At 45.7% G+C, this 13,316-nt stretch overlaps 1 protein-coding gene across 1 annotated transcript; it reads left to right on the top strand.

Annotated features, from left to right (window-relative positions):
• The first annotated feature begins 409 nt into the window (after positions 1–409).
• Positions 410–12,579, top strand: BRK1 (BRICK1 subunit of SCAR/WAVE actin nucleating complex). Its single transcript, XM_054481387.1, has 3 exons — positions 410–1,581; positions 11,288–11,370; positions 11,931–12,579. The coding sequence occupies exons 1-3, from the start codon at positions 1,464–1,466 to the stop codon at positions 11,955–11,957; spliced, it is 228 nt and encodes a 75-aa protein (XP_054337362.1). The 5' UTR covers positions 410–1,463; the 3' UTR covers positions 11,958–12,579.
• Positions 12,580–13,316: the final 737 nt, after the last annotated feature.

The raw sequence follows: 13,316 nt of genomic DNA, 5'->3' as shown, positions 1-13,316 counted from the left end.
ATCCCAGCACTTTGGGAGGCCGAGGTGGGCAGATCACTTGAGGTCAGGAGTTCGAGACCAGCCTGACCAACATGGTGAAACCCCGTCTCTCCTAAAAAATACAAGAAATAGCCGGGTGTGGTGGCAGGCGCCTGTAATCCCAAGCTACTTGGGATGCTGAGGCAGGAGAATCACTTGAAGCCGGGAGGCAGAGGTCACAGTGAGCCAAGATCGTGCCATTGCACTCCAGCCTGGGCATTAACAGAGAAACTCCGTCTCAAAAAAAAAAAAGTAAGAAAAGGAAGGAAGGAAGGAAGGGAGGGAGGGTATTTTGGTTTTCCCCTCAATTTATTGTATGCGTTTTCATGTTGCTTGTGTTCATAATTAGCACTTAAATGACTGCATAATAGGCCGGGCATGGTGGCTCATGCCTATAATCCCAGCACTTTGGGAGGCCAAGGTGGGTAGATCACCTGCGGTCAGTCCGAGACCAACCTGGCCAACATGGTGAAACCCCGTCTACAAAAAATACAAAAATTAGCCAGGCGTGGTGACGTGAGCCTGTAGTCCCAACTACACCAGAGGCTGAGGCTGGAGGATAGCTTGAGGCTGGAGGATAGCTTGAGCCCAGGAGTTCGAGTCTGCAGTGAGCCATGATCAGGCCATTGCATTCCAGCCTGGGCGACAGTAAGACCTTGTCTCAGGCTGGGCGCGGTGGCTCACACCCGTAATCCCAGCACTTTGGGAGGCCTAGGCGGGCGGATTGCCTGAAGTCAGGATTTCGAGACCAGTCTGGCCAACATGGTGAAACACCATCTCTACTAAAAATACAAAAAAATTAGCCGGGCGTGGTAGTGTGCGCCTGTAATTCCAGCTACTTGGGAGGCTGAGGCAGGAGAATCGCTTTAACCTGGGAGGCGGAGGTTGCAGTGAGCCGAGATCACGCCACTGCACTCCCGCCTGGGCGACACAGCGAGACTCCGTCTCAAAAAAACAAAAAACAAGAAAAAAACCTCGTCTCAAAAAACAACACAAAAACACAAATTTCCTTTTGAAACGGATTGTTCCAGTTTGCAGTGTGCCCAGCGATTTATGACCATATCATTTTTTAGACTCCGTCTAAAAAAAAAAAAAAAAAAGACTTGTATTTAGTGTGATTTAATCGACTGTGCCCATCTTACTGCGGACACTGACTGCGCAACCTGAGCCTGGAGCAGTTGAGGGAGACGGCAAGACCCCACGCGCCCGCTTAACGACCATAACGCGCGTGCACTACAACCTCGCCGCCGGACTCGAGGCTTCTGTTTTCTATAGCGTGGGAGTAGAGAGCAAACGCTGGCGAGGACGTGACATTGCACAGGCGTATCACTGTGCCCGAGAATTCGTGGGCGCTCAAGAGAATAGGTGTGGCCTAGCAGCGCAGGCGCACTAGAGGCCTGTAGGGTCGGGGCGCCTGCGCAGTCGCTTTTCCTCAGGCGGCCGCCATGGCGGGACAGGAGGATCCGGTGCAGCGGGAGATTCACCAGGACTGGGCTAACCGGGAGTACATTGAGATAATCACCAGCAGCATCAAGAAAATCGCGGACTTTCTCAACTCGTTCGGTCAGCGGGCCAGCAAGGGGAGGCGGGGAGGAGGGAGGCCGCTGAGGTGCTTGGGCTGGGGCGCCGGGGAGATGCTTTGAGAGGACTCCCGCAGCCTTCGGTTGTTGGGGGTTTTCACTTCCTCCTTCAGGTCCCACCTTCTCCCTCCCGCCCTGACCCTCAGGCTCCGCTAGACAGTCTCTGTAGGGTTATCCTGCCCTACGCTGAGCTCATGGCTTCCTGCCATCCCTCTGGATCCGTTCTACAAGTCCTTCTCCTAGACGCGTCAGGCAGCCCCATCCTCGCTCCGTGGTTCTTCTCCTAAGTGGTTTCCCTGCATCCTTTGTACTCTGCATCCATTCCAGTCCCCACTTTGCACTCAAAGTGAGCATCCGGGACCGTGTCACTGCTCTGTTTCAAGACTGTTGAGCGTTCCCCATCTTCAGGATCTGGTCGATACCCTCTGGCGTCGTGCCTTTTAGTTGGACCGGTTGTCAACCACTGGCGTCTTGTCCATTCCTTCCTGTTTCCTGTGTCTGCTGCGGTGAGAGTGGTGGAAGATGAGGTCAGAGGGATGCCAGGACCTTGTAGGACCTTGGAAGTCCTCTCTGTATTGGTAGTATATAGCTTATGGTAGGTGTTCTATCTGCTTCTAGCCCGTTCCTCAGAGCTAACACAGGTCGGGTGCCTTCAGCAGAAAGACATCTTTACCAGAGTCTTTCCTAGGCATGGCCTGCTTGTGACAGCCTTAAATTCTTCCTTATGAACAGCAAGCAAAGTAATCGAGACTCCTACCCCTTCTTCTCCAAGTGTTTAAGAGAACTTGGCACTGGTTAGACTTTCTTGTGTAATTACAGGATATAGGGATGCATCTAGTGACCTTTTCTTTAACTAGTGTACTTTGGAAAGATTTTTAAATGAATTATTCTCTAGCTAAAGGACTGATGGCCTTAGGAGTACAAACGTGACAGAGCAAGAGATTGTCAGAAAGCATCAGCGAGAGATGCTAGAGCTCCATATGAGGCCCTCTCTTAAGGCATAGTGGGAGACACAGAATAAGAACCACTTCCTACATTCAAAGAAGTTCTAATCTTGAAGATGAAATAATGACAACTTCAGGACAAAGAAGAGCATCATTTTTGTATTAAAGTATTTTCATGCAGGGTGTTTAGGACTATAATCGTGGCTGAGTTCAATGGCTCATGTCTGTAATCCCAGCACTTTGGGAGGCCAAGGTGGGAGGATTACTTGAGCCCAGGAGTTCAAGACCAGCCTGAGCAACATGGCCAGATCCTATCTCTACAAAAAAACAACAAAAAAAAATTAGTTGGGCATGGTCATGCACACCTGTTGTCCCAGCTACTCAGGAGGCTGAGACAGGAGGATCACTTGAGCCCTGGAGGCAGTGAGCCATGTTCATGCCATTGCACTCCAGCCTAGGTGACTGACTGAAAATTGAAAAGCTTAAGCTTAGGATTTGCAAAGGAGAAATGTCCCTTTTCTTGTTTTGTAGGCAAGGAGATATCAGCTTGGATATTTTTATGTCTCATTTGTAAGAGTCACATTTTATGATCAGATAGAGAGTAAAGACTTTTTATTTGGGCTTTCCAACAAATTCTTTCTTTTTTTTTTTTTTGAGACAGGGTCTCACTCTAGCCCAGGCTGGAGTGCAGTGGCATGATCTCAGCTCACTGCAACCTCTTCCTCCTGGATTCAAGTGATTCTCACGCCTCTGCCTCCTGAGTAGCTGGGATTACAGGTGTGCACCACCACACCTGGCTGATTTTTGTGCTTTTTAAAATAGAGGCAGGTTTTGGCCATCTTGCCCAGGCTGGTCTCAAACTCCTGAGCTCAAGTAATCCACCCGCCTTGGCCTCCCAAAGTGCTGGGATTACAGGCCTGAGCCACTGTGCCCTGCCCCCAAAAATTCTAAACTAAGGAATTAGACATACAGAAGTCCAGTCTTTTGGTGCCAAAAAGAAATGACTTCCCTTAGCTTAGATCATTATCTTCCCTTAAAGTGATGATAATGGCCAAATGTTTGGAGTAATTACTAGGTGGTTTTTAAAGATTTTAGAAAGTGAATTTAGAGAAAATAACAATTAAATACAACTAAGTAAGAAGAGAATTATAATGCAGGATTAACAGTCAAAGGAATTTGACTTAGCAGTTAGGTGTACCTGAGACAAGTTCTTAAAGATTGGCATGGTGGCTCATGCCTGTAATCCCAGCACTTTGGGAGGCTGAGGCAGGCAGATCACCTGAGGTCGAGTTTGAGATCAGCCTGGCTAACATGGTGAAACCCTGTCTCTACTAAAAATACAAAATTAGCTGGGCGTGGTGGCGCATACCTGTAATCCCACCTACTCAGGAGGCTGAGGCAGGAGAATTGCTTGAACCGGGGAGGCAGAGGTTGCAGTGAGCAGGGATCGTGCCACTGCACTGCAGCTTGGGCAAAAGATTGAGACTCTGTCTCCAAAAAAAAAAAAAAAAAAAGATTGACAATATCACAATGCAAGAGTTTAGAAAAAGACCCCACAGGCTGCAAAACTGGAAAATTATAAGGATAGACTTGAGTATGTTGGCTTGGTATTGAATGAGTCAGGATGACCGTGTATGGGAATTTTTTCCCCATCCTAAGCCATTAGTAGGCTTGTACAATTGTCCCTTGAACAATATATGTTTGAAGTACATGGATCCATTTACAGGTAGATTTTTTTTTTTCTGAGACAGATTTTCATTCTGTCACCTAGGCTGAAGTGCAGTGGCATGATCTCGGCTCACTGCAACCTCCATCTCCCAGGTTCAAGTGATTTTCTTGCCTTAGCCTCCTGAGTAGCTGGGACTACAGGTGTGTGCCACCATGCCCGGCTAATATTTGTATTTTTAGTAGAGACAGGATTCGCCATGTTGGCCATGCTGCTCTTGAACTCCTGGCCTCAAGTGATCCACCTCTGTTCAACCTCCCAAAGTGCTGGGATTACAGGCGTGAGCCACTGTGCCTGGCCATAGGTGGATTTATTGCGATAAAAGTTATGCAGTATGCCTACCTCTCCTGCCTCCCCTTCCACCTCTGCCACCCATAAGGTAGCAAAACCAACCTCTCTTCTTCCCCCTCTTCCTCAGCCTACTCAGCAGGAAGACAATGAGGATGAAGACCTTTATGATGATCCACTTCCATTTAATGAATAGTAAATATATTTCCTTTTCCTAATGGTTTTTTTGGTGTGTTTTGGTTTTTTTTGTTTTTTTGAGACGGAATTTTGTTCTGTTGCCTGGAGTGCAGTGGTGCGATCTCGGCTCACTGCAAGCTCTGCACTCATGCCACTGCACTCCTGCCTGGGTGAAAGAGCAAGACTCCGTCTCAAAAAAAAAAAAAAATAAGAATTTACTTTGAGGCCAGGCACAGTGGCTTATGCCTATAATCCCAGCACTTTGGGAGGCCGAGGCAGGTGAATCACTTGAGCTCAGGAGTTCGAGACCAGCCTGGCCAATATGGCGAAACCCCATCTCTATAAAAAATACAGAAATTAGCCAGGCATGGTGGCTCATGCCTGTAATTCCAAGCTACCTGGGAGGCTGAGGCATGAGAATCACTTGAACCCTGGAGGCAAAGGTTGCAGTGAGCCAAGATCATGCCACTGTACTCCAGCCTGGGTGACAGAGTGAGACTCTGCCTCAAAGAAAAAGAATTTACTTTGAGGGAGCATCTGAAGTTCTTCAAATATGTTAGCAATTCTGTAGTCCTTACCCTGACCACAGAGAATCTGCATGGGCCATGTATTTTGGAGAGAGAACTGCTTTTCTAAGATAGTGAATGACTTTCTGAAAAGCATTTACCTTGTGATTCCAGCTGGTGAGAGTAGAGTCACAGTCTCCCACGTGAACTTGAGGACATACTGTAGCAAAAATATTATAACACTAGGCCTATTTTGTACTTTGGAATTGGTGAAGCTTCTAAAAATAGATGGTTAGAGATTATCGCTTTTTATTCTTATGCTATTTTTTTCTGGTTCTAAAGGTAATATATGCAGAGAAGTATAAAGACAAAATAGAGAATGTGGCTGTTTTTTTAAAATCTTAGTTTTTGTACTAAGCCAACAAATGTAGCATGCCTGGTGTATGTCAGATGCCGTGAGAAAGGAATAAATATGAATAAATGGGTATGATACCCACTCCTAAGACATTCAGAATTTTGCTGGAAAAGTAAGACTTAACTACAAAAACATTCCAGAAGAAAGACAGTATTTTATTTTTTTTTTTTTTTGAGACAGAGTCACTCTGTCGCCCAGGCTGGAGTGCAGTGGTGCAATCTCGGCTCACTGCAACCTCCGCCTCCTGGGTTCAAGAGATTCTTCTGCCTCAGCCTCCTGAGTAGCTGGGACTACAGGCATGCGCCACCACGCCCAGCTAATTCTTTTTTTTTTTTTTTTTTTTTTTTGTTAAGATGAAGTCTTGCTGTGTTGCCCAGGCTTGAGTACAGTGGTGCAATCTTGACTCACTGCAACCTCTGCCTCTTGGGTTCAACCGATTCTCCTGCCTCAGCCTCCCGAGTAGCTGGGATTACAGGCACACACCACCATGCCCAGCTACTTTTTGTATTAGTAGTAGAGATGGGGTTTTGCCATGTTAGCCAGGCTGGTCTCAAACTCCTGACCTCAAGTGATCTGCCCACCTCGGCCTCCCAAAGTGCTGGGATTACAGGTGTGAACCACCGTGCCCGGCCTGACAATATTGATTTTTATAATGCTAAAGTTATATGCAGTAAGTTCAGAGAAGGAGCTGTCTGATAACAGCATTTGTTCCCTAACGAGAACTGGTATTTTCAGTTAAAGGCTGGTGATAATGTACACATACTTGTGCTCTGGTTTCAGATTTATCCAGCTGCTGAATGCTTTCTCAGTGTTTTTTATTTGAACCAGCATATACTTTAGGATTTGAAATATGACCAAGGTTTCTGGAGTTGAACATTTTCTATTTCTCAACAGTGTTTATCCATGTAGGCCAGTAGCATAGTATTGTTCTTGAATTCTAATTCATTACCAGATTGACAGCTAGAACAGAATAGCCACCCAGGAAGGAAACTTCCCTCTCTCCTACCTCCCCCAATAATTTTGGTATGTCTTCATGGGAAATGGCAGGTTGTCAGCGATAATGTTCATGCTCTTACTCAGTAGCATACATAAAATGCTTTCAGACTTCCAAAAACCAGACTGAAAAGAGGCTTGGTCCTGTTGGGCAGTTCCGACAGAAAGTGGCAGTACATCCAGGAAAAGGGGGATGCTGAAGTGATCATACTTAAGCTAGACCTGGGAATTCAGGGAAGCAGCACAAGCATCAAAAGAATGAAGAATGTCCAGAAATGGCAAATCCATAGAGACAAAGATTAGTGGTTCCCAGGGACTGAGGGGTGACAGAATGGGGAGTGACAGGACTAAGAGGTATAAGGTATCTTTTGGGGATGATGAAAATATTCTAACAGTAGATTATAATGATTGCACAGAATCATTATAATCTACTATAGGCACAGAAAGATGATAGCAGTGTGCATTGAGATGCACACAGTATGGGAAAGAATACCAGTGACCCAACACGGGCCCTCAGCTTACCTAGACCTCAGTTTTCCCACTTGTAAGGTGAATAGAGTTAACTAGAGTCAATCTTTTGTTTCACTAACATACCCGAATCCATCTTTTTTTTTTTTTCAATCAACATCTGTGTACCAGGCAAGATGCTAAGGTTACAAGAGGCAATATGTACTTCTTTCGATTAACTTGTTCTAATGGTGAAACAGACATGTAAATAAATTGTAAATTACAAGTACATAAATATCATTTGGCTTCGTAACATGAACATTTTCCTATCTCATTAAATATTCCTCAAACTTTTTTTTTTTTTTTAGACAGAGTTTCACTCTTGTTGTTCAGGCTGGAGTGCAATGGTGCAGTCTCGGCTCACTGCCTCAGGTGATCCACCCACCTCGGCTTCCCAAAGTGCTGGGATTACAGGCGTGAGCCACTGCACCCGGCCACTTTTTTTTTTGAGACGGAGTCTCGCTCTGTTGCCTGGGCTGGAGTGCAGTGGTGCAGTCTCGACTCACTGCAACCTCCGCCTCTTGGGTTCAAACCATTCTCCTGCCTCAGCCTCCTGAGTAGCTGGGATTACAGGCATGCGCCACCATGCCTAGCTAATTTTGTATTTTTAGTAGAGACAGGGTTTCTTTTTTTTTTGTATTTTTAGTAGAGATGGGATTTCTCCATGTTGGTCAGGCTTGTCTTGAACTCCGACCTCAGGTGATTGGCCCGCCTCGGCCTCCCAAAGTGCTGGGATTACAGGCATGAGCCACCGCCCCCAGCCACTTGTAACTTTCAATGGCTATTTTAATAGTCTCATTGATACATTATATCAAACCATTCCAATCATGGGTATTTGGTTTTGTTGCTTTTTCACCATCTTAAATAATAGTGATGCACATTCTAATTCGTAAAATCTTTATCCAAAGAGGGAAGTCATAACCAAAGACCAAGTACATGAATAACTTACAAATTAGAAATTCAGAGGCTGGCATGGTGCCTCACACCTGTAATCCTAGGACTTTGAGAGGCCAAGGCAGGCGGATTGCTTGAGTCCAGGAGTTTGAGATCAGCCTGGGCAACAAAGTGAGACCCCGTATCTACCAAAAAAAAAAAAAAAATTAGCCAGGCACAGTGGCATCCACCTACTGAGTAGTAATTCCAGCTACTCGGGAGGCTGAGGTGGAAGGATCACTTGAACCTAGGAGTTGGAGGGTGCAGTAAGCTATGATTGCGACACTGAACTCTAGCCTGGGTGACAGCAGGACCATATCTCTTTAAAAAAAAAAAAAATTCATCCGTAAATGTTTAGATAAATACAGAAGAGGGAGAATTATTATGTCCATCTGGCAAGACCTCTCAGAGATAGAATTTGAACTTAGCCTTGAAGGAGATAGGCAGGCAAGATGAGTAAGATTTGGACATAATAAGATGAAAGTTGAGGCAAGATCAGGGTGTAGGAAGATTTGTCAAAATGGATGCTGAAGCGCTTTTGCAAAACAGCCAGGGAATAGATGAAAAGGAAACTTGTTAGTTAAGTGTTAAATCATTGCGTGGGAGAGTCTCAGCGAATATTTCAGACTTGAAAACTGAAGGTTATTGAGAGATGACTGAACAACAATGTTGGAGGAGAGAGTAGAAGATAATTGCTAAGATACCTTTTCTCTCATATGTTGAGAATAGTTGGAAAAAGAATAGTTCCTGTTACAGAAGTTTGCAGAGAAAAAGTTGTTTTAAATTAAATCTGGTTTCATGTTGAATGAGATGGTAAAAGAAGATTGGAAAAGCTAGAGGAAGAAAAATAATTTTGGCTGTTTTCACAGATGGAATGTGGGCTTTATAGGGTATTTGATGTTCTCCAACTTTTCTCTAGTTCTGAAAGGCCTTTGCCTCTAAGAGCAACAGCAGTGACATGGCTTTAATGAGCTCAGAACTCTCACACCTTCCCTCCCCATAATTTCTGCTGCTTTCTTGGCCTCTACTTTCTTTCTTTCTTTTTTTTTTTTTTGAGAGGGAGTCTCACTCTGTTGCCCAGGCTAGAGTGCAGTGGCGCAATCTCGGCTCACTGCAACCTCCATCTCCTGGGTTCAAGCAGTTCTCTGCCTCAGCCTCCCGAGTAGCTGGAATTACAGGCGCCTGCCACCACACCCGGCTAATTTTTGTATTTTTAGTAGAGATGGGGTTTCACTGTCTTGGCCAGGCTGGTCCTGAACTCCTGACCTTGTGATCCACCTGCCTTGGCCTCCCAAAGTGCTGGGATTATAGGCGTTAGCCACAGTGCCTGGCCTTTTTTTTTTTTTTTTTGAGATGGAGTCTCACTCTGTCATCCAGGCTGCAGTGCAGTGGCGCGATCCCGGCTCACTGCAACCTCCGCCTCCCAGGTTCAAGTGATTCTCCTGCCTCAGCCTCCCGAGTAGCTGGGACTAGAGGCACCTGCCACCATGTCCAGCTAATTTTGTGTTTTTAGTAGAGATGGGGTTTCACCGTGTTAGCCGGACTGGTCTCAAACTCCTGACCTCAGTTGATCTGCCCACCTTGGCTTCCCAAAGTGCTGGGATTACAGGTGTGAGCCATCACGCCCAGCCTCGTTTCTTTCCTGTTGAGATTATTTTCTTATTCTTGCCATGTCCCCTCTCTTGAAAGTCTTAGTTAGGCCATTAGTAAATGGCTGTACAGCCTTGGTGTATTCATTTGCTATTCCTGGCATAACAAATTACCACACAGGCTGGGCACAGTGGCTCACACTTGTAATCTCAGCACTTTGGGAGGCCAAGGCAGGCGGATCACAAGGACAAGAGATTGAGACCATCCTGGCCAATGTGGTGAAACCCAGTCTCTACTAAAAATACAAAAAAAAAAATTAGCTGGGCATGGTGGCGCACAGCTGTAGTCCCAGCTACTTGGGAGGCTGAGGCAGGAGAATCGCTTGAACCCGGGAGGCGGAGGTTGCAGTGAACCAAGATTGCGCCACTGCACTCCAGCCTGGCAACAGAGTGAGACTCCATCTCAAAAAAAAAAAAAAACCACACAAATTACCACACATTTTGTGGCTTAAACCACATACTTTATTATTTACCATGTGTAGGTCATAAATCAAACACCGGTCACTGGGCTAGCAGTCTTCACACCTTGGCCTTCTGAAGTATTAGGATTACAGGCATGAGTCACTGCTCCTGGCCTGGGCTCCAATCAGGGTTTCAGCAGGACTGCCTTCCTTTCTGGAGGCTCTAGGAGAGGGTCTAGTTCCTCGAATATTGGGTTGTTGGCAGAATTCAGTTTCTCTTGGTTGTAGGACTGAGATCTCTGTTTCGTTGGCTGGCTGTGAGCTGAGAGTTGTTCCCAGCTTCTAAAGGTCACTACATCCCTTGGCTCATGGCTCCCTTCTTCCACTTTCAAAACCAACAATGGCAGATTGCATCCCCTTCACACTTTGAATCTCTTTTTCTTCTTCCATTTCATTTTCTGACCCCCTTCCTCTGCCTTTCTCACCTACATTTGTGGACTATGATTAGATTGGGCCCAAATGGACAATCCAAGACAAACTCTAGGATCTCAAGGTTCTTAACCTTAATCATACCTGCAAAGCCCTGTTTCCTCATGTATAATCCATATTCACAGGATCCAGGGATTAGAGAAAGGACTTTTTTTTGAGACAGAGTTTTGCTCTTTCACCCAGGCTGGAGTGAAGTGGCGAGATCTTGGCTCACTGCAACCTTTGCCCCCCCCGGTTCAAGTGATTTTCCTGCCTCAGCCTCTCAAGTAGCTGGGATTACAGGCCTGTGCCATCATGCCCGGCTAATTTTTGTATTTTTAGTAAGAGACAGGGTTTCACGATGTTGGCCAGGCTGGTCCCGAACTCTTGACCTCAGGTGATCCACCCGCCTAGTCCTCCCAAAGTGCTAGGATTACAGGCGTTAGCCACCGTGCCCTGCAGGAAAGGACGTTTTTGTGGGGCCATTATTCTGTATTTGCAACACTTGATAGGAAGTTCAGCAGATCCACTCTAAGCAACTGTGCGATGAGTGGATCTTAGCACTGTATCCACTTCCATTTGTATTCTGTGTATTATTCCTCTTTTTCATTGTAGGTGTTGTGTGTGTCTGTATCTGTATTTGGAGTGACATTAATCCTGAACACCAGTCTCTTTTTCTCAGATATGTCTTGTCGTTCAAGACTTGCAACACTAAACGAGAAATTGACAGCCCTTGAACGGAGAATAGAGTACATTGAAGCACGGGTGAGTTTGATGGGCAAGGGCATTCCAAGAGAGAATGCACATTTCCACTTATTGCTGAAAAAAACCTGAAAGCAGAAACAGTCTTAGGAAACTTAAGCACTGGCCGGACATGGTGGCTCACGCCTGTAATCCCAGCATTTTGGGAGGCTGGAGTGGGCGGATCACCTGAGGTCAGGAGTTCGAGACCAGCCTGGCCAACATGGTGAAACCCCATCTCTACTAAAAATACAAAAATTAGCCACGCATGGTGGCTTACACCTGTTGTCCCAGCTACTCGGGAGGGTGAGGCAGGAGAATCACTTGAACCTGGGAGCTGGAGGTTGCAGTGAGCCGAGATCACACCACTGCACTCCAGCCTGGGTGGCAGAGTGAGACTCCATCTCAAAAAAAAGAAAAGAAAAGAAAAGAACATGGCCTGGATTTGAACCATGTTTCTATGACTTCACAGCTATCTTCTTTTCTACTATTTCTCACTGCCTAGGATCTAAAGTAAGATTTTTTTTAGACCCCTCTAATCTTTTTTAATTTATCTAAATGTCAGTTTTCCTTTCCTTTCACAGGTGACAAAAGGTGAGACACTCACCTAGAACAGTGCCGTGCTGCTGCTGGGAAGTTGCTTTACACAACACAGGCCATATGGGAAAGGCCCCAGCAGCCTTCAGCTCCTTCCTTTCTCCTTAAAGAGCAACAGGGCTTATTCTTGTTTTTCTTTTTTCAGAAGTGTGGCCTTTGGGCTCTGCCATCTGGGGTGTGGTGTGGTATGTGGGAAGAAGTTCAGAGGAACTGTTGGAAATGACATTAGGCATTTTACCTTTTCAGTAACATTTTATACATCTACTTGTCAATGTATTTGAGACATTCACAGCCAAAAGCCTGGGACTCTTTGTGAAGGTCCTCCCCACCTCTATCTTTCTTTCTGTCTCTCTCAGACTTTCCTTAAGGTTCTCCTTGCCTTTGCACTGCTTCTGTGAACAGTCTTTGTCTCCTCCCCACCTTTGGTGGGAAGTGTGGGGCAGTCCTGGTCAAGACACTCATGCCCTGGCAATGTGGCTGCCAGAGAATGTTGTTGCTAACCCACCAGTTTCTTGTTGATTTGGGGAGGTCAAGGCCAGGCCCCCACTTGGCTTGAAGGGACATTTTCAGACTTTTCTTTCTGTCACTTGGAGTGTCTATGCCTCTCATATTTCCCTAATAAACTCCTCAACTTTTTATCTGACTGCTGTGATTATGGTGGGGAGAGGAGCTAGAGATAGGCTCACTTATTGCACAGAAATGTAATATATGGCATTATTATTCTAACATAAAACTTTCAGATGTAGCTGTTTGATTCAAAGCCTAGGTGGCTTACCAGCCCAAGTCCCCATGTTTGGACTTTCAGCTGACTAGCTCATCCTGGGAATCATTTGGTCATTCAGCACATTTACCAAGTATTTACTATGTAGGCATGATAACTCCAATAAAAGATATAGCATTGAATCAGACATGATGCTTACAGTCTTTTGAAATACTAGCATTCACACAATTTAGCCACAATCCAAGGAAGATTATTAGTTTTATAAGGCACAAGCTAAATGTCTACTCTTTGAAAAGCAGATAGCCGGGTGCAGTGGCTCACGCCTGTAATCCCAGCACTTTGGGAGGCTGAGGTGGGTGGATCATGAGGTCAGGAGATCGGGACCATCCTGGCTAACATGGTGAAACCCCATCTCTACTAAAAATACAAAAAATTAGCTGGGCGTGGTGGTGGGCGCCTATACTCCCAGCTACTCGGGAGACTGAGGCAGGAGAATCGCTTGAAACCGGGAGGCGGAGGTTGCAATGAGCCGAGATCGCGCCACTGCACTCCATCCTGGTGTCAGAGCAAGACTCTGTCTCAAAAGAAAAGCAGATAGTTTAAACTTTTCATTTTGGTATCCAAAGCTTACTATAAACTTGTACCAACCTAC

The sequence above is a fragment of the Pongo pygmaeus genome, chromosome 2, assembly GCF_028885625.2.
Source record: "Pongo pygmaeus isolate AG05252 chromosome 2, NHGRI_mPonPyg2-v2.0_pri, whole genome shotgun sequence".
In the NCBI taxonomy this organism is placed as follows: domain Eukaryota; kingdom Metazoa; phylum Chordata; class Mammalia; order Primates; family Hominidae; genus Pongo; species Pongo pygmaeus.
The sequence above is the reverse complement of the archived record's forward strand: the minus strand, read 5'-3'. Positions and strand labels throughout refer to the sequence as shown.